Source organism: Dermochelys coriacea, chromosome 8 (assembly GCF_009764565.3).
Source record: "Dermochelys coriacea isolate rDerCor1 chromosome 8, rDerCor1.pri.v4, whole genome shotgun sequence".
Taxonomy (NCBI): domain Eukaryota; kingdom Metazoa; phylum Chordata; order Testudines; family Dermochelyidae; genus Dermochelys; species Dermochelys coriacea.
Window position 1 is genome coordinate 31,032,827 of NC_050075.1, and position 21,330 is coordinate 31,054,156.

Sequence of the window (21,330 nt, forward strand, 5' to 3'; positions counted from 1 at the left end):
GCATATACTGTGCAGCTTGCAGCATCTCACACAATATAAGAGCCTGATCCTGTCTACACTTAATATGAGCAGAGTACTATATCCTCTAAGAACATGAGAATGGCCATACTAGGTCAGATTAATGGTCCATCTAGCCTAGTATCCTCCTTCCAACAGTGGCTGGTGTCAGATGCTTCAGAGGGAATGAACAGAACAGGGCAATTTATCGAGTGATCTATCCCATGTCATCCACGTTAACAGATAGCAGGTTTTTAAAACAAATAAATGGAAGTATTTCACACAATGCACAGTCAATCTGTGAAACTCCTTGCCAGGGGATTCTGTGAAGGCCAAAAGTATAATTGAGTTAAAAAAAAGAATTAGATTCATGGAGCAGAAGTCCATCAATGGCTATTAACCAAGGTGACCTGGAACACAATCCCATGCTCTGCAGCAACTATGGTTCTTTAAGGATGTTGTCAGTATGGATCCTGCAACTCGCTCTCCATCCCTGCTTTTTGGAACATGGGCTTTGAGTCACAAGGGAACTGAGGAAGTATTGCCCTTTATGCCTTCATATGGGAGCACGAGGAGGCAGAGAGCGCATACTGATGCTCTGTCATAAATATAAAGCGAAGGGTAACAACCTTCCTGTATACAGTACTATAAAATCCCTCCTGGTCAGAGGCACAATATCCTTTTACCTGTAAAGGGTTAAGAAGCTCAGTTAACCTGGGTAGCACTTGAACAAAAGGACCAATACGGGGACAAGATAGTTTCAAATCTAGGTGGGGTGGGGGGGAAGGCTTCTGTCTGTCTGTCCTGTGTGCTTGCTGGAGAGAGATCAAGAAAGCAAGCAATCCAACTCCATTAGAATTAGTAAGTACTAGCAAGGAAATGAGTCAATTTACTTTTGTTTTGGCTTGTGATTTTCTCTGTGCTGAGAGGAAGGTGTATTCCTGGTTTTCTTTTTGTAACTTTAAAGTTTTTGCCCAGAGGGAAATCCTCTGTGTTTTAAATCTGATTGCCCTGTGAGATTAGCTTCCCTTCTAATTTTACAGAAGTGCTTGTTTTACTTTTTTTTCTTTCTAATAAAGTGCTGTTTCTTTTAAGAGCCTGACTGATTTCTCCATTGTCCTAAGACCTAGGGGTTTGGGTCTGTGATCACTTTGTAACCAATTGGTTAGGATATTATTCTCGAGCCTCCCCAGGAAAGGGGGTGAAAGGTCTTGAGGGGGATATTTTGGGGGAATAGGAACTCCAAGTGGTCCTTTCCCTGATTCTTTGTTAAATCACTTAGTGGTGGCAGCGTACCCTCCAAGGGCAAAGTGTTTGTGCCTTGGAAGTTTTACCCTACACTGGTAAAAATAAGCTTAGGGGGGTCTTTCATGCAGGTCCCCACATCTGTACCCTCGAGTTCAGAGTGGGGAGGGAACCCTGACAGCTTATTGATATATTTTTTTTTAAATGAAGTGTTTTGGCCTTGTGTCCATGAGGCTCGTGCACAAGTACAGTGGTAACAATGCTGACTAAAACAACTCAAAGAGCAGCAAATATTGTAGGGCAAGTGTCCATTCTTTCTGGGTGCTACTGCATCAGGTTTCAAAACTACAATTAGAAATTTGTGTGGGCCCCCCAATATTAAAATGAAGAATGAAATAGAAAACTGTACATCTGACAACTTACATATTGGAAAACTAAGCTTCAGTGCCATTGGGTATTTGGAAACAGATAATGGGGGAACAGGAATTAAAATAAACCATTTCTACATGGAAATTATATCATAGCACCTGGAAAAGGGTTTTTTTTTTCTTTTCTCTCTCTAAACTTGTACACACACAGAGTTCAGCTTATTAGGTTTTAACAAAGGCTTTAGCCTCACTTCTATTCATATTGAAGTTCATCTCCTTGGGGAAGTTACAACATATGGCACCCCAATTGAGTGTAAATAACTTTTTTGGTCATGATCAACTGTATATTGTACTTTACATTGCTAGCAATAACTGATGAAATACCATTGTATAATATCTTTCCATCTAATAACCTTGAAAATCATATCCTAAAATGCATACCTGTCCTGAAGCACAATTATGCACTTAATGTAGGTTGTGTTAGTGAGAGAAGAATAATTTTTCATGTTTTGATATATTTATGAATTTTATTTCTACTTTTCTAGTTATGGATATTACAGATACCATAAAAGGTAAAGCGGAAAGCGATGAAGAGAAGCAGCATTTCATTCCCTTTCACCCGTAAGAGTCAAATTTATTTTTTACAATACAATAGTTCATTTTACATGCAAAAATTTCTGGCTATGTGCTTGTCATGGATCTTTTCTTTATTACAGATAAAATGATTTTAATTGCATTATATGAATATCAATGTTAATATAATCTGAAGTACTAAAAAGAAAACAAGTAATTTTATGGGAACATGAGTGAAAAATATTAAGATAGCAACCCCCCCACCCTTTCAATATTCACAAATGTAGCCACAAGGAAAGACTATTACAGGATTAAGGCTTATTAACGTGAAATGTGACAAAGACATGGCAGTTTTTCATAGGGCATCAACTAAGTATAAATGAATTCAAACTGATATCTTCCCTCCATAGCAGCATTGTGACCTATTAAACAGAACCAAAATATATGAATGTACACCAATTCCTTCTAGACATGATTGTAGGTGGTAAATACTGTGTGTATTTCATGAGTTTGAGTGAGCTGTGAAGTTGGGCTACCGAACAAGTTGAAAGGTGACTGAATTTTGAAAAAGGAAGTTCAAATTTCAATTGCAATGCAAGGCAATCTTTGACTCTGAACTTGGTACTCACACGTAAATTAAATGGAGATATGGCCTGAAGTATAGGTACACATTGGAAACGGTTATTGAATGGCAGTCCGCATAATATTGCAAGTGTTTGTTTGTATGTTCTGTGGAGAATATGCCAGTTTAAGCACTTAAGCATTGGCCCCACTTCCCTTTTTGAGCTGGGTGTCAAGAAGCATTCCTGAACTGAATAGTAGAGGAAAGGGGAAGGGGGTTCTAATGCACCTCTGTCTTCTGATGAGGAAAACTGTATTGGAAAAGGCACTAATTGAACCCATTAGGATTACCACACATATCAAAAAAAACCTTTGATTTTGCAACAAGGCACGATCTGTTGTTGACCTGAATTTGATGGGTTAGTTGTTATGGCTCACCACTGATTGTATCCGACCAGAAGATTTATAGGTTCTTTTCCAATTCGGACTACAGAGTTCAAGAACTCGGAGAGTTCTATATCGGGAGAGGATTCTTGGGATGCTTGACAAGAACATGTACACTGAGGACAATACTAAATTGATAAAAACTTTATTGAAATTAACATTAAAAATAAGAAATGCAATGAAACTTATAACTGCAAAACAGTAAAAGAATTCCAAAACTCCTGGTTGTACCATTTCTATTATAAGTACCTTAACCTAACATACTCACACCCTTCCTTGAGGACCTGGTAATAGGAGGTGAAGGACCATCCTCACTCCTGGCATGCCCGATTACGCAATGGTGCTGGCTTCCCCAATGGTTAGGAATGTTGAGTAGTTATACTATACTGCACAAGCTGAGCTGATAGCATGATAAAATAGATAGACAGAGCTTAGAACTTAGAAGAGCTGAACTTAGAAGAACCCAACTGAACTCTCTTACGAGGTATTGTATAGGATCCTGATCTATGTAATTCAGGCCCAACCTACTATATCCAAATCTTATTTCCATACCCTAAGAAATTTATGGGTATCCTTCTCCTCTAGGCAGTGGTGAGTTGGAGCTGGTTCACTCTGGTTCGCGTGAACCGGTTGTTAAATTTTGAAGCCGGGTTAGAACCGGTTGCTAAAGGAATGGGCAAACTCCGGCCCACCTGAGCTCTTGGATGGGGAGGCTCCCCTGAGAATCCCTTTTTAATTTTTATTCACCTGGCATCGCTCTGGGACTTCGGCGGCACTTTTCCGGTTCTTCAGCTTTTGGCAGCTCATCACTGCCTATAGGTTAGTGGATTATGACACTTTCTAAATATATTAATAAGAATTATCTCATTCCAAAACTGCCAACCTAGGCTCTCTTGAGGACCTCCAAGTTGTGGTGTGCCCTGCAGTTACAAACTGGTTGTAGAAGCCAGATAAACCTGTGATGTGATGTGGATAATTCCTCCCTTTGGTTCCCCAAGTTCAGGGACCATTCTTATCTATGCCAAAGGTTGCCAGACATATTTATATGCTGACATTTTTATAACTGATTATACTTTTTGCTATATAGCCGATTTTACTGTATCTTACAGGCCGGTAGGCTTCTTGTATTTCAGCAAAACTTATTATTAGGAAACACGTGCCTCAACACATTCTAAATTCCAAGGAAATAATACTGATTAAGTATAAGAATAAAATGGATTAATTTCGGGGGAAAAAAACATTAATTGATACTACTGGCTGGATTAGTGGGATATAATAGCTAGCAAAATAATCCTATGGGCTACACTGTAACATGCAGCACAGAGTTGGCAGAGGAGAGTTCATCTCACTCCAGACAGACTCAGATACAACAAAGTTTAGCTACCTCCATGAACTGGTGGAGTATAATTTGGTGTACTTGCTTCTAGAATGTTTAGGGGACTTGGGTATAAAGATACTGAGTGTGCTTATAATTGCCTGGATAGGGTCACGGGGCTTTAACATCCAGAAAGGACATGGGTCCAACACTATCCTAGGTCTACACAGGGTGGGGGGGGTCGATCTAAGATGCACATCTTCAGCTACGAGAATAGTGTAGCTGAAGTAGACGTATCTTAGATCGAATTAGAATCACTTACTTCGCGTCATCGTGGCACGGGATCGATGGCCGCCGCTCCCCTGTCGACTCCGCTTCTGCCTCTTGCCCTGGTGGAGTTCTGGAGTCGACAGCAGAGTGATCGGGGATCGATTTATTGTGTCTACACTAGACAAGATAAATCAATCCCCAATAGATCAATCACTACCTGCCAATCTGGCAGGTAGTGTAGATGTGGCCTTAGTGTGTTATACTCATCACCATAGTATCAAGAGCAAAGAGCATGACATCTCGTTATGGACTGCCCTCTTCACTGTCTTGATGGGGGATGCTATTGATGTCTCAGAATGATGCTGCTGTGATAGTTGCTATGTCACTTATCCAATATCCAAGTCATTGTGCCAGAAGATCATAATAGGTAGTGCATAGAGCATAGGTAGCTGCCCAATAATTCTGAGAAACTCTTTGACTGACACTGGCCAAAATATTCAAGGAGAAGTCTTCACATTTGTCTTGCCAATTCTGATGTGATTCTGCCACCAAAGAGCTAGAAGAGTTCAGTACTAAAAAGAATTAATTTATTCACATAATAGATTAGAAAAACCTTGCTGTGCAATACTCAAGTCTGTGGTTCATCAGCTTAAGCTGTTCAGCAGCTCTGGAATGCTCTGGCTGCCTTTGAAGACATTTCAGTTCTGTCTTTGACGTTATCTCAATATTCATGGTATTAAATGTAGAGAATTATGGTAACATTAAATAGTTGCAAATACAGACCAAGAGCCTGCTGAAGGATGATCACTAAGTGTGTAGTGGTTGGGATTGGTAAATAATTAAGTTGTAAAGAGCAATGACTGAGGGCATTGGCTTTATTGCTTCCTTAATTATTTGGTATGTTCAATGCTTACTAGTGAATTTTTTCTGTTTTCCTTTAGAGTGGTGGCAGAGAATGATTCTTTGCACAGTCTCTTAGGCAAAGTCACAGCATCAAAAGGAGACAGTGGCGGGCAAGGTAAAGTAGTCTTTGTGTGTAAGCAAAACAATAAATTGTATTTATAAATCTTGGTTTCGTATTTTTTGAGAGTCTGGGTTTCAAATCAGTCCCTGTACTTCAGTCATTGGGCTAGATATACTGTGACGCTGACAGTGATGAATGTAAATCTTTGTGGGGGAGTTAGAGGCTATTTAGATAATAAGCACCTGTCTCGTTGAGAAAAGTGGCTTTAGTTATGGTTTAAGTGGTAGCTGTTTTTTGGCTGGGAAGGTGGGAAAGGTGACATTTGTAAGCTGTTGTCTAGAGGAGAGAAAAATGGTAACTTAATTCAAAGTAAACTCCAGTTAAGAAGTTAATTACATAATCTCTCACTTTTTCTATAGGTCTGTGGGTAACTATGAAAATGCTTGTTGGAGACATGACTCAGATTAGGAAGGACTACCCCCATCTCGTTGACAGGACAACAGTTGTTGGAAGGAAGCTGGGATTCCCTGAAATAATCATGCCAGGTAGGAGGTGATTTGTTCTGCACTGAAAATAGACTTTCACCTTTTCACTATAAAGCCTAGTATAAATATCTGTAATATTTAGCTTGGAGCTTACTTCAATGTACGCTTCAGGGTGATTTCTAATTTAAATATTAGAAGTTTACATCAATCAGTGAAATATAATTACTTAGAAAAAATGTAAGGATAAATCATTTAAAACAAAAATACTTAAATGAAGACAAAGATCAGGGATGGTGTTGGCCCACTGCTCAGTAGAGAAGTGATAGACGATGATAGGAAAGCAGAGCTGTTCAATGCATACTTTGCTTCAGTCTTCTCACAAAAAATAACACGTGACTGGACGACTAATGAAATTACCATAGACAATAAAGAGGAAGGGATGCAGATTGAGATAAGTAAAGAACATTTCAGATCTTCTGAATAATTTGAATGAATTCAAGTTAGTGGGTCCTGATGCTATTCATCCCAGAGTGCTGAAGGAATTAGTTGAAGAAATCTTTGAGCCACTGGCAATAATTGCAAATTCATGGATGATAGGGGAGGTCCTAGTAGACAGGAGGAGGGCTAATGTAGTGCCCATATTCAAAAAGCAGGGGGGAAAGGAGGAGCCAGGGAACTATAGACTAGTCAGTGTGACCTCGATACGTGGGAAGCTATTACAGAAATGTATAAAACATTCAAGTGGTGAATATCTGGAGTATGAAGGGGTGATCATTAGCAGCCAGCATGGATATATGAAGAACAAATCCATGCCAAACCAGCTTGATTTGCTTCTTTGATAGGATGACTGGTTTGGTGGATAGGGGGAAATGTGGACATCATATACCTGGACTTGAACAAAGCTTTTGAGAAGTCCCACATGGCATTCTGATGATAAAGCTGGAGTAATGCAGCTCGGTGGAACTATAGTTAAGTAGATACATAACTGGTTAAAAACCACAAACAATGAGTAACTGTTAATGGAATGATGTCTCACTGGAAGGAGATCTCGAGTGGGGTTCCACAGGGATCTGTTCTGGGTCCAGTATTATTTTACATCTATATTAATGACCTGGATGTAGGAATAGAGAGCATACTGATCAAATTTTCACAGAAAGCTAGAGGGGTTGCCAACACTTTGGAGGATAGTGCTAAAATTCAAAGGGATATGGATAGATTGGAGAACTGGGCTATAGATGACAAAATGAAATTCAAATAAGGCTACACTTAAGGAAGAAAAACCAAATGCACAAATACAGAATGGGGATAACTAGCTTGGCAGCAGCACTGTTGAGAAGGATCTGGGAGTTGTCATGGATCACAACCTCAACATGAGTCAACATTGTGATGCTGTTGCAAAAAAGCAATGCAATTTTAGGTTGCATTAACAGAGGTACAGCAAACAAGTCATGGGAGTGATAGTACTACTCTATTCCACTCTGGTTAGGCCTGAGCTAGAGTACTGCGTCCAACTTTGGTCACCAAAGGAAAGGATCCGGAGGCGAACAACAAACATGATCAAAGGGATGGAATGTAAGCCATATGAGCAAAGGCTGAAGGGAAAGAGGAGATTAAGGGGGGATATGAATACTTGAAAGGCTGCCTTAAAAAGATGGAGAAAAGTTGTTCTTTCTTGCCACAGAGGGCAGGTCAAGAGGCAATGGGTTCAAACTATACAACATAAAGATTTAGATTAGATCTCAGGAAAAATTTAAGAACAACAGGACAGCAGAACAGACTGCCTAGGGAGGTTGTAGAAGCTCCTTCACTGGAGGCTTTCAAAAGGGGCTAGATGGCCATCTGTGTTGGATGGTTTAGACACAACAAATTCTGCATCTTGGCAGGGGAGCCGACTAGATGAGTCTTGCAGTCCCTTCTAACCCTATGATTCTAAAAGTACCATGTTTCTCATAAATTGCTTTCATGGTCACTGCGTAAAGCAATTATTTACAGCTTTTATTAGTTGTTTGACTTTCATACTATGCTTTTGTTCCAGTTAAAATATCAATGTGTATGAAGTCAGGCTACTGAATATTTGTTTAAAGCCAAATTCTTGGTTCAGATTATCCAGACTGGTATGTATGTGGCATTACGGTTTTGATGACATCTCAATTTGTTCAGAGGAGGAAAACAAAAAAAGCTGTTTTATAAAGCTCCCATTTTGGGGGGAGAAAACAGAATTTCATATCTTGTTAGTCAAATTGAGCAACAGCATCTTAACTTCACCTCTCCTGAAGGTGTCACTGCAGTCTGAGAGTTAGATGAGTTCCCTTTTAGGAAACACGTCTTGTCTCGTTTCAGACCAACCTATAAAGTCTGATCAAATGAAAATATCAAAGCAGAACACTTTAAACTTTTCTTTAGAATGAACTTAACTTCATTTAATATAGTTCAGCAAAGTGAGATGAGTATATAAGTAATCATTATTACTTATAAAAACCCTGTTGGGTTTCCCTTTGATTTTGTAATATTTTTATTCTTCTTTTTAACCTTTTGCATTTCTGTCATAGGGGATATAAGAAATGATATTTATGTTACACTGACTATGGGTGATTTTGATAAGTACAATAAAACAACCCAAAGAAATGTGGAAGTGATCATGTGTGTCTGTGATGAAGAAGGAAAAGTGGTACCAGTAAGTTTTTATCTCTTTCCATTAGCATTAAACATGAAAATGTTAAACACATCTTAGAAAACATTTACACTTCACATTAATTTTGAATAACATTGTAATGTAATATCCTGCAGTACATTTGTGTTCTATTTCTAGTGAGTTGTTTTGTCATGCTGGAATTGTTATATTTAATAAAAGCCTTAAGTAATGTGCATAAACCCGTAAAAGACACTTGCTGACCTGTTAGCTCTGACTAGAGAGCAAACAGATGACCTGCTCTTATTGACTGTGACTCCACTTTTACTCTAGAGATTTCCTCATGGGGATTCCTGGAAGAGTAATGTAATTGCTATGTTAAACTAAATGTTCCATCTCCATTATACAACCAGCCAATGCAGGAATGGGACACGAAGACTGTATTCCTATCTCTTGGGTGGGGGGGGTAGCCTGCTTGAGTTAAGTAAGGTAGCAATGTGGATGAGTGTCTGTCTAGATGTATGCAATGTAAATATTTACTAGGTTTTTCATGGTGTCTGTTTTCCTTTTTTGTATAACTTTTTTATTTGTCTCAAGACATTAATAGCTGTCCAGTGTTTAAGAAGATTTTCTTCCACTTTGTTTTGAGCTTTATGCTATTCTTTTTGGAACTTCGCTGTATTCAGAAGAGTGAAAGCAGTGACATTTCTTAAGACAATGTAAATCTGGAGCAACTCACTATGGTCAAAAGCCTTACACTGTCAGAATTGAGAATTTGGCCCACATTTATCAAACTTCTCGTTAATGCATGTATGATGCAACAAATCTTCATTATGGGGCCAAACATCAAAATGTGGCCTCCAGCAGTGTGTGTGCACATCTGTCATGTGAAAATGAAGGAGAAAGACACCCCAAAGAGCTTTGGATCTCTAAGTTCTGTTGCCTGAATCTGCAAGTAATGATTTTAACCCATAAGTGCAAGTTTGGGGATGTTCAAGTGGAAGCTAGGTAAAAGTCCTTTTGGAAACCTGGCACTATTTTATGTCTTCATTTAATTTTCTTTAACAGTGCTTATCCCAAAGTCTAGGCACCTCTTAATTAATACAGTACTTAATAAAATGAACATATTTAAATGTCCAGAAATAAAATAACTTCGTAACTTACATCTTCTATCCTACTCTATTCATGCACCTTCGCCCTAACTGAATGAGAAACAAAGCACATCACTGTGTCTATATTTACAGCTTTCAGTCCTTGCTTACAGACAGCCCCCCAATCTGAAGCAAATACTCACCAGCAACCACACACCACACAACAGAACCACTAACCCAGGAACCTATCCTTGCAACAAAGCCCGTTGCCAACTCTGTCCACATATCTATTCAGGGGATACCATCATAGGGCCTAATCACATCAGCCACACCATCAGAGGCTCGTTCACCTGTGCATCTACCAATGTGATATATGCCATCATGTGCCAGCAATGCCCCTCTGCCATGTACATTGGCCAAACTGGACAGTCTCTACGTAAAAGAATGAATGGACACAAATCAGACGTCAAGAATTATAACATTCAAAAACCAGTTGGAGAACACTTCAATCTCTCTGGTCACTCGATCACAGACCTAAGAGTGGCTATACTTCAACAAAAAAGCTTCAAAAACAGACTCCAACGAGAGACTGCTGAATTGGAATTAATTTGCAAACTGGATACAATTAACTTAGGCTTGAATAGAGACTGGGAATGGATGAGTCATTACACAAAGTAAAACTATTTCCCCATGGTATTTCTCCCTCCCACCCCACCCCCCACTGTTCCTCTGATATTCTTGTTAACTGCTGGAATTAGCCTACCTGCTTGTCACCATGAAAGGTTTTCCTCCTTCCCCCCCCTGCTGCTGGTGATGGCTCATCTTAAGTGATCACTCTCCTTACAGTGTGTATGATAAACCCATTGTTTCATGTTCTCTGTGTGTGTGTATATAAATCTCTCCTCTGCTTTTTCCACCAAATGCATCCGATGAAGTGAGCTGTAGCTCACGAAAGCTTATGCTCTAATAAATTTGTTAGTCTCTAAGGTGCCACAAGTACTCCTTTTCTTTTTGCGAATACAGACTAACACGGCTGCTACTCTGAAACCTGTGATTATGCAAGGCACTGAATTTAGCCGTATAGAGTGGAAATCTGTCAACTTCATGAAAAAACTCGCACAGATACAGACAGACATAATCTTCCTCTCCAAATGCAAACAGATGGACATCATACCGAAAGGACTGAAGGTAAAAAATCCATTACAATCTACATACCACACAGACTATGCTGACAGCTTGTGCCACACACTCTCAAGGAAACTGCGGAACCACCTGATCAACATCCTCTACAGCAAACAGGGAAAGATTAAGAATGAGCTCTCAAAACTGGATACTCTCATAAAGAACCAACCTTCCACACAAACTTCCTCGTGGCTGGACTTTACAAAAACTAGACAAGCCATTTACAAAACACACTTTGATTCTCTACAAAAGAAAAAGGACACTAAGCTATCTAAACTACTATATGCCACAAGGGGCCACAACAATGGTTCCCGTAACCCACCCAGCAATATTGTTAATCTATCCAACTATACTCTTAGCCCAGCGGAAGAATCTGTCCTATCTCGGGGCCTCTCCTTTTGCCCCTCCACCCCCACGAACATGATACAGTTCTGTGGTGACCTAGAATCCTATTTTCGACGTCTCAGACTCAAGGAATATTTCCAACACACCTCTGACCAACATATTAACCCACAGAGACCTTCCTGCCAACACTACAAAAAGAAGGATTCTAGGTGGACTCCTCCTGAAGGTCGAAACAGCAGCCTGGATTTCTACATAGACTGCTTCCGCCGACGTGCACGAGCTGAAATTGTGGAAAAGCAGCATCGCTTACCCCATAACCTCAGCCATGCAGAACACAGTGCCATCCACAGCCTCAGAAACAACTCTGACATCATAATCAAAAAGGCTGACAAAGGAGGTGCTGTCGTCATCATGAATAGGTCAGAGTATGAACAAGAGGCTACTAGGCAGCTCTCCAACACCACTTTCTACAAGCCATTACCCTCTGATCCCACTGAGAGTTACCAAAAGAAACTACAGCATTTGCTCAAGAAACTCCCTGAAAAAGCACAAGAACAAATCCGCACAGACACACCCCTGGAGCCAGGACCTGGGGTATTCTATCTGCTACCCAAGATCCATAAACCTGGAAATCCTGGACGCCCCATCATCTCAGGCATTGGCACCCTGACAGCAGGATTGTCTGGCTATGTAGACTCCCTCCTCAGGCCCTTCGTTACCAGCACTCCCAGCTATCTTCGAGACACCACCGATTTCCTGAGGAAACTACAGTCCATTGGTGATCTTCCTAAAAACACCATCCTAGCCACTATGGATGTAGAAGCCCTCTACACCAACATTCCACACAAAGATGGACTACAAGCCGTCAGGAACAGTATCCCCGATACTGTCACGGCTAACCTGGTGGCAGAACTTTGTGACTTTGTCCTGACCCATAACTATTTCACATTTGGTGACAATGTATACCTTCAAATCAGCGGCACTGCGATGGGTACCCGCATGGCCCCACAGTATGCCAACATTTTTATGGCTGACTTAGAACAACGCTTCCTCAGCTCTCGTTCCCTAATGCCCCTACTCTACTTGCGCTACATTGATGACATCTTCATCATCTGGACCCATGGAAAAGAAGCTCTTGAGGAATTCCACCATGATTTCAACAATTTCCATCCCACCATCAACCTCAGCCTGGACCAGTCCACACAAGAGATCCACTTCCTGGACACTACGGTGCTAATAAGCGATGGTCACATAAACACCACCCTATATCGGAAACCTACTGACCGCTATTCCTACCTACATGCCTCTAGCTTTCATCCAGATCATACCACTCGATCCATTGTCTACAGCCAAGCGCTACGATATAACCGCATTTGCTCCAACCCCTCAGACAGAGACAAACACCTACAAGATCTCTATCATGCATTCCTACAACTACAGTACCCACCTGCTGAAGTGAAGAAACAGATTGACAGAGCCAGAAGAGTACCCAGAAGTCACCTACTACAGGACAGGCCCAACAAAGAAAACAACAGAACGCCACTAGCCATCACCTTCAGCCCCCAACTAAAACCCCTCCAACGCATCATCAAGGATCTACAACCTATCCTGAAGGACGAGCCATCGCTCTCTCAGATCTTGGGAGACAGACCAGTCCTTGCTTACAGACAGCCCCCCAATCTGAAGCAAATACTCACCAGCAACCACACACCACACAACAGAACCACTAACCCAGGAACCTATCCTTGCAACAAAGCCCGTTGCCAACTCTGTCCACATATCTATTCAGGGGATACCATCATAGGGCCTAATCACATCAGCCACACCATCAGAGGCTCGTTCACCTGTGCATCTACCAATGTGATATATGCCATCATGTGCCAGCAATGCCCCTCTGCCATGTACATTGGCCAAACTGGACAGTCTCTACGTAAAAGAATGAATGGACACAAATCAGACGTCAAGAATTATAACATTCAAAAACCAGTTGGAGAACACTTCAATCTCTCTGGTCACTCGATCACAGACCTAAGAGTGGCTATACTTCAACAAAAAAGCTTCAAAAACAGACTCCAACGAGAGACTGCTGAATTGGAATTAATTTGCAAACTGGATACAATTAACTTAGGCTTGAATAGAGACTGGGAATGGATGAGTCATTACACAAAGTAAAACTATTTCCCCATGGTATTTCTCCCTCCCACCCCACCCCCCACTGTTCCTCTGATATTCTTGTTAACTGCTGGAATTAGCCTACCTGCTTGTCACCATGAAAGGTTTTCCTCCTTCCCCCCCCTGCTGCTGGTGATGGCTCATCTTAAGTGATCACTCTCCTTACAGTGTGTATGATAAACCCATTGTTTCATGTTCTCTGTGTGTGTGTATATAAATCTCTCCTCTGCTTTTTCCACCAAATGCATCCGATGAAGTGAGCTGTAGCTCACGAAAGCTTATGCTCTAATAAATTTGTTAGTCTCTAAGGTGCCACAAGTACTCCTTTTCTTTATATTTACAGCTTAAGTCAATTCAATTCAAGCACTCTTTTTTAGTCAGAACTCCTTTTAAACCCCTTTCATTACACAAAAATGCTCATCTGTTCATTTAAGATAATCTTGAGAGCACATGATAAATATCGGGAAGATAACTGGACTTCTGCTTTATCTAGATATAACAAAAGCAAAGCTGAATTAGAAATGGTACACAATACAGAACACTAATGTGTCTTAAATTGAAAAACTGGCACTCAATTTATTTCTGCAAACAAGAGAGAAGGCCACTTTCTATAAGTAAATGTCACAGAATAAATTTAAACAACTCATGTGAGAATGGTGCATTATAAAACACTTTTTGGGGGTATGTATTTCTACTAATTTAAATGCCTATATTTCCTCAGTAGAACCCAGAAATAAAGCCTCATTACTCCTCTTGATGTATCAATATTACTACCTTCTTGTCTCATGTTTAAAAGAATGACTTCATAAGGTATGAAGTGGTTAAGATGGAGGGTTCACTGCTAACTGATATTTATAAATGTCTGGCAGCCAATACAATGTACAAACTTAGCTTCAGTTGCACCTACAGTCGAGAACAAGTATTATGCATGTGTAATTTAGTGTGTATTTAATGTGCATGTGTGAGGGATGCTCCCATGAGTGAGGGATGCAGCATGTGCATGAGTTAGGGATGCTACATTTTTGATTTCAGAGTAGCAGCCGTGTTAGTCTGTATTCGCAAAAAGAAAAGGAGTACTTGTGGCACCTTAGAGACTAACAAATTTATTAGAGCATAAGCTTTCGTGAGCTACAGCTCACTTCATCGGATGCATTTGGTGGAAAAAACAGAGGAGAGCTTTAATCTCTCCTCTGTTTTTTCCACCAAATGCATCCGATGAAGTGAGCTGTAGCTCACGAAAGCTTATGCTCTAATAACTTTGTTAGTCTCTAAGGTGCCACAAGTACTCCTTTTCTTTTTACATTTTTGATTGGTGATGAAACCCATCCAAGTAGAAATAGAGGCAGAAGTGAGAGCTTGGCCTATTTGCCTCTTAGCACAGGGAACTAGCTACCCTGTGTGTGGGATTCCTGGCTGTACTGTGAGAGTCTTTTCAGGCCATTAAATGGCCTTAGCCTAGAATTTAAAAACTCTTGTGATAAAATGAGTGGAGATGAGCGTTGATCAAACTTGGGGTGATTTAAAAAAAAAAGCAGATTGGGGTCTGAACTCTTTAGCTTGTGCCAGTCTGTAGAAATAGCATAGAGTGTGAGTGTTTTGGAGGGGAGGAAATGAGGGATAAAATAAATGAGAAATTTTGGAAAAGGTAAGGTTTAAAAAAATTGGAAAATGTGAATTAAAATGTTGAAATAGAAGGTTTTATAATGCTAGATAAATAGAACTAGAATAAGCAATTGTTAGACCTGGGGTGGGAAAGGAAGGTGAGACTAAAAATAGAAATAGAGACTTTAAAAACTGGGAAGAAAATGTTAAAATAGGGTTAAATATTGATATATTAAAAATAGCATAAAAATAACATAACACAGTAGAGTCATTAATAAAATGAACAACCAGGAAAAAAAACAAGGCAGCAAGAGCTTGATGTATAGCGGGTGGCAAAAACTGGACATAGAATTGGATCTTTTTTGGGGTGTCACATTTTCTTCCCCTCTAAATCATAAATGGGGTATGAATTCAAGGAGAACAGTGACTGCCTTTCTGCAGTTGCTGTGTACTAGGTTGGCAGATACTGCTTTTGAAAACCACACCCAATTAGCTAGAGCTGATCCTGTTGGAAAGGGGTAAAGCAGACTTGCTGGTACAAGTGGCATAATGACACTCTCAGGAAGACAGTGCTAAGGTTTGGAGCAGACTGATACTGAGAGAAAGAGCCCTTACTACAGCCAACCAAGTGTAGAAGACTTAAATTGGGGCAAAGTTACTGTAGAGGCAATAAAGCCTCCTGAGGCTTAATCTGGGGTTTCATATAGGTAAATTTGGGAACACCTTTTTGTTAATAAAGCAGATGCCAAGAGAAGTGGCTCTATTTTTGGACTGAATGAGCCCTCCCCTTTGGAGTGGGGTGGGGATGCTACTGGTGGGGGTAGGGCCTATCCAGACCACAATGCACTTTAGGGCATAACTTTCAGTGTAGAAATGAAACATGACAAATGTAAAAATATGCCCTGAAATGAGATATACTGGGTGGTAGAAGGGAGTCCCCAGGAGGGGGCCTTATTGCCAGCATGCCCCCTGCTCCTAGTACTGCCCCTAGAGGGAAGTCTCACTGAGCAAGACAATGGCCTGGGAATTCTGAGTTAATTCATAGGAGAGATTTTTGCAGTCTAAATTGGGAGTGCCTTCCTGAACTGAAGTAATCCTCTCCAGTTGAGCCTACTTTAGGCTCAGAACCTCAAAAGGGGATGGACTACTTTTCGGAAAGAGAGGAGTGTTACTTTCTAAAAGCCAGGGAAGCGAGTTCTAGAGACAGAAATCCTCCCTAGTTGTATTTGTAGTTTTCTGGCCTTTGAAAGCTGCCTAAAGGTAGAGTTCCCAGGCATTTCTCTAGGATTTTCTTGCTTGTTTTTTTTTTTTTTTTTTTTTTTGGAAAAGAGCCCTGTAAAATTTGAAACCCCAGAAAAGAGAGTGCTTTGGTATCTTTGCTTTGCTTGATCCTCCTGGGAAGTTTTTCTCTAGCTGCACAGATGTCCAGCTAAACCTCCAAGAAAACTGAAAAAAGCAAACACAACTTATCAACTTCCATTTCCCAGACACAAACACCTATATCTTAGACCCTTTATGGAGCAAGTTATTTGCTGGGCACTGGCTGCATGCTAAAGGAAGTAAAATCTCCTGAGGGTGCCCAAGCCTTCTCTACTCTGGCATATAACACTGTTGGAAGTTTTTTGTGCTTCAGGGTTGTTCAAGCGATTGTGTTTATGTGGATGTGTCATAAATATAAAGGGAAGGGTAACAACCTTTATGTATGCAGTAATATAAAATCCCTCTTGGCCAGAGGTAGAGAATCCCCTTACCTGTAAGGGGTTAATCAGTTCAATTAACCTAGTTAGTACCTGACCAGAAGGACCAATGTGGAAAGAAGATACTTTCAAATTCTGGGGTGAGGGGGGGCTTTGTTTTTGTGCTCTGTGTGTGGTCTCTTGGGAGACAGACCAAGTAAGTAATCCAGCTTCTACTGAATGATGAATCTAAAATTACAGCAATAGTAAGTAATAGCAAGGAAATTCGTTAGAGTATCTCTTGTTTTAGCTTGTGAATTTTCCCTATGCTTAGAGGGAGGTTTATCCCTGTTTTTTGTAACTTTTAAAGTTTTGCCTACAGGGGAATCCTCTGTGTTTTGAATCTGATTACCCTGTAAAAATTACCTTCCATCCTGATTTTACAGAGGTGGTGCTTTTACTTTTTTCTTTATAATAAAGTTCTGGGTTTTTGTGTGTTTTTTTTTTTTTTTAAAGAATCTGATGGTTTTTAGGACACTAAAACCACAGAGATTCGTTGTGCTCACCTGTACCAATTGGTGAGGATATTATTCTGAAGCCTCCCCAGGAAAGGGGGTGAAGGGATTTGGGGGAAATATTTTGGGGAACGGGAACTCCAAGAGGTTCTTTTTCTTGAATCTTTGTCTAACTCACTTGGTGGTGGCAGTGAGTACCGTCCAAGGACAAGAAGGGATTTGTGCCTTGGGAAAGTTTTAACCTAAGCTGGTAGAAATAAGCTTGGGGGTCTTTCATGTGGGTCCCCACATCTGTACCCCAGAGTGGGGAGGGAACCCTGACAGGATGTCTGACCCTGGCCTACATTCTCATGTTAAACTTTTAAAATAAATTCCCTCTTGAGGCACAACACGACTATGTAGTGGTACTACACACTATTTCTACTCCAGCTTGTCAATATATAGTCTTCTCTTGCAGTCTTTGCATGTACAAAACTCTCTTGGATTTCAATGGGAGCCAGGTAAGGGGTGATAGAGATGCATGCACTAGGCTGAAGACTACTTTTATTGTTTAACTTGGTTGCAGTACAAAAAACAAAACAAACAAGAAACACACTGGAAAGCATTAAAATACCTGAAGGGGAGGCTTGGTGGGAATAGAAGACATTTGATCATATTTTACACGTAGGATGGTTGACGTTTCTACACTTGAAGTAGATTATAATCTCCTTGAGCCACAGTATAATCTCCTTGAGCCACTTATGTGTTTCTGCCACAGTGGGTTGCTGGTCTGACTGGGCTCTCTAGGTGCTGTCACAGTACAAATAATACAACTTTTTTTTATTATTTGTGCAATGAACAGAATATCCTGTACTCCTTTTTATATGCGTCTTTATATGTAGCACTGTAGCCTCTAGCTGTAAACAATTTTTTTGTGTTGCATTTAAATTGGAAGATGCTTTTCCATTTAAATTAGGTTGATAGTGTTCTTGGTTCTATACAACGGGCCAAATTCACCTCTGGAATAAATAAGTTGAATTGCATTGATTGAGTATAGTGAACCCATCCTCATGCCAATAATCAAGTTAGCCTCTGAATACCGTTGTCAATGTTGCACCCGCTAAAGATTTGTAGAAAGATTGGCACTAGCATGTGTTTAGAGCTAGAAACCCTAAAAAATGCATTGTGGATGTCTGAAGATTTAAAAATAATTCAAGTAAAATACTGCCTGATCAATGCAAGCCCATCAGGGAATTTATTTTGTATGGAATTTTTTTAAAAAAAATCAGATTAATACATCAGTGTTACAAACAAGTGACAAGACTGGTTACCATGAGGGTCAGGAATTTTCAGAATGTTTTATATTGGAGTGTTGCTAATATTAGATAATTGTATTCATTTCCTTGTAGTGTTTTGACGACTTTAGCAATCAGAATGTGAGGTGTGAGAGACAGGATGGGAATGTGATCTGATGATCTGGTCATGACTTCCTGCTTTTCTTCATGGCTCTGATTTCTAGAATGCTAGTATTTATTATAGTTAAACAGCTTTCACTTCTAGTTCTTTGGATGAATTTTGTAAATCTGTTATGCTGAAAATATGTACTTAGTTGGAGTGTTCTTAAGTAGGAGAGTTTTGCCTTTTACCCACATCCCATGAATTATTTACACAAAATAACTAAGTTGTATTTTTTTCTCTTTTTTTTTTGTGTGTGTAAGAATGCAATTTGTTTGGGAGCAGGGGACAAACCTGTAAGTGAATACAAATCAGTTCTCTACTATCAGGTCAAACAGCCACGCTGGATGGAAACATTAAAGGTATGATGCACACATTTTTCATTTTATATTTTCCCTTTGTTTTCAGCAACTATCTTTTCTCCTTAAAAAAAAAAAAACTGAACAAAAAAAACCCAAAAATAAAACAACACCAACCTATTGCAGTGCAACTCACATTTTTTGTAACAAATACCTTGAGGTCTTGAAACATAGTTGCATGTATGTCTTACATCAACTATCAGTTTGGGATACATGATGAGTGATGCTTAAAGTTTCAGTCCAGAAAGCTGTGTTAGGATTTCTTGTTGTAGCAGCAAAATCCATGAGATCATCTTAGTTTACCTTATGTCCTGAATATGCCATATTGAAAATGAGGTACACCATTAGCTGTGTTGGTGTAAAACAGAGAAAGTGAGAAACTTGAATGATTAAACAAGTATGGTAAATAACCTCTTGTAAATTTTAGATTGTTATGGTCTTGGATGTCTGTTAGAGAAGAACTAATAGACACCTACGTAATCAGTGTTTAATTGTAATAGTCTGAAAGGTTCAGAAGGAAATAATTACAAAACATGGCTCAAGCTTACTTGACAAGTCTACAGTCAATGCTTTTTTAGAAAAGCGCTATGGAAGATTGGCTGAATTATATTAGTAATCTGTATAATAAGTCTGCGACTGCACCAATGAATGTACTGACAGTGGATAGAGGAAGGTAGGTCTGCAGCTATAAAACATGTTTGTAGTTTTGAAAGCACTGACAAAGGTATTTTGACATCTTGTTTCCATTTTAAATTTTGGCAGTAACTTGAATAGATTTTGTATTGAAAGCCATTAGAAATAGTTGTGCTTAAAATTATTTGAAAATTGGGATTTAAAATCAGATTAAGGTAGTGTAAAATGCTGTGTTGTAGCTAGTGATTTTCAAGATAGTCTCATGTGACTTCAGGAGCCACCACTGTCTAAGCAATAAAGAGAGACAAGGTGAGTAAAGTAATACCTTTTACTGGATCAACTTCTGTGGGTGAGATAAGATTGCCTGCTTGTCTGTCTTTCATCCACAGAAGTTGGTTCAATGAAAGATATTACCTCACCCACCTTGTCCTGTTAATATCCTGGGACCAACACAGCTACTACTATACTGAAAATAGGAATAACCACAAGATGGACATCAGAATTACATAATTTAAAAATCTGATTTGTGACCTGTCAGATCATGAGAATGTTTTATGTTAATGGAGTGCTGCTATATTGGATAATGTATTCATTTCCTTGTAGTCTCTGGGACTTCTTTAGCAATCAGAATGAGAGGTGTGAGAGAGTGGGTGGGAATGTGATCTGATCATCTGGTCATGACTCCTAGGTTCTCTTCATGGCTCTGATACTGACTTGCTTTGCAGCTTTGGGAAAATCATTTAATATTTCTCTACTCCAGCTCATCCATTACTGAAGAGGTATAATTAACCTCCATAGGGCTTTATGATTGATGTTAAAGGGTTTTGAGAGGTATTATATAAATCCATATAATTAACAGTACAATTTCACTTTCCTTTTTCGTTTTTGTTTTCTAGTACATGAACTTTTGTTAGCCCTATAACTGATGGCTTTATCCATACTGGCATGCAAATTGGAATTGGTCCTGATGAACATTTTCATCCTGGACTGCATAATAGGAAACCAGGCACCCAGAGCTCAGTCTACTTCCTCCTGCTGCAGTCCTTTCTTACACCCCCCTCTGTTCTGCTTGACTGTGGTGCCTAATGACTGTGGAATTCATTAGTAATTTCAAGCAGCTTATTTCAGGCCTAGGCAAATGTGCTTTGTGTATGCAAGGCTTTATAGTGCCAGCATACAGGTGGGAAAGAGTAGCACTGATTTTTACATGTGGTTATGTCAAGTGCCCCTCTTGCCCACTCACCAGATGGCTGTGAGTAGGGTTGCCAACTTTCTAATCGCACAAAAATGAACACCCTAGCCCCACCCCTTCCCCAAAGGCCCCCACCCCCAGTCACTACATTCCCACTCCCTTGTAGGCTCTCTCGCCCCCACCCTCACTCACTTTCACTGGGTTGGGGCAGGGGGTTGGGGTGTGGGAGGGGTGATGTCAGAAATGAGGGGTTCAGGGTATGTGTGTGGGGGTCCAGC

The 21,330-nt window shown here is 40.0% G+C and overlaps 1 protein-coding gene across 3 annotated transcripts in view; it reads left to right on the plus strand.

The window, feature by feature from the left end:
* DOCK2 (dedicator of cytokinesis 2) overlaps positions 1-21,330 on the plus strand; it is a 493,769-nt gene that overhangs the window by 80,567 nt on the left and 391,872 nt on the right. For all 3 annotated transcript variants that reach the window (XM_038413725.2, XM_043491018.1, XM_043491017.1), the window contains exons 11-15: positions 2,156-2,231; positions 5,715-5,791; positions 6,157-6,282; positions 8,772-8,896; positions 19,132-19,230. In XM_038413725.2, the coding sequence (XP_038269653.1) occupies positions 2,156-2,231; positions 5,715-5,791; positions 6,157-6,282; positions 8,772-8,896; positions 19,132-19,230 (503 nt within the window). The remainder of the gene's footprint in view (positions 1-2,155; positions 2,232-5,714; positions 5,792-6,156; positions 6,283-8,771; positions 8,897-19,131; positions 19,231-21,330) is intronic.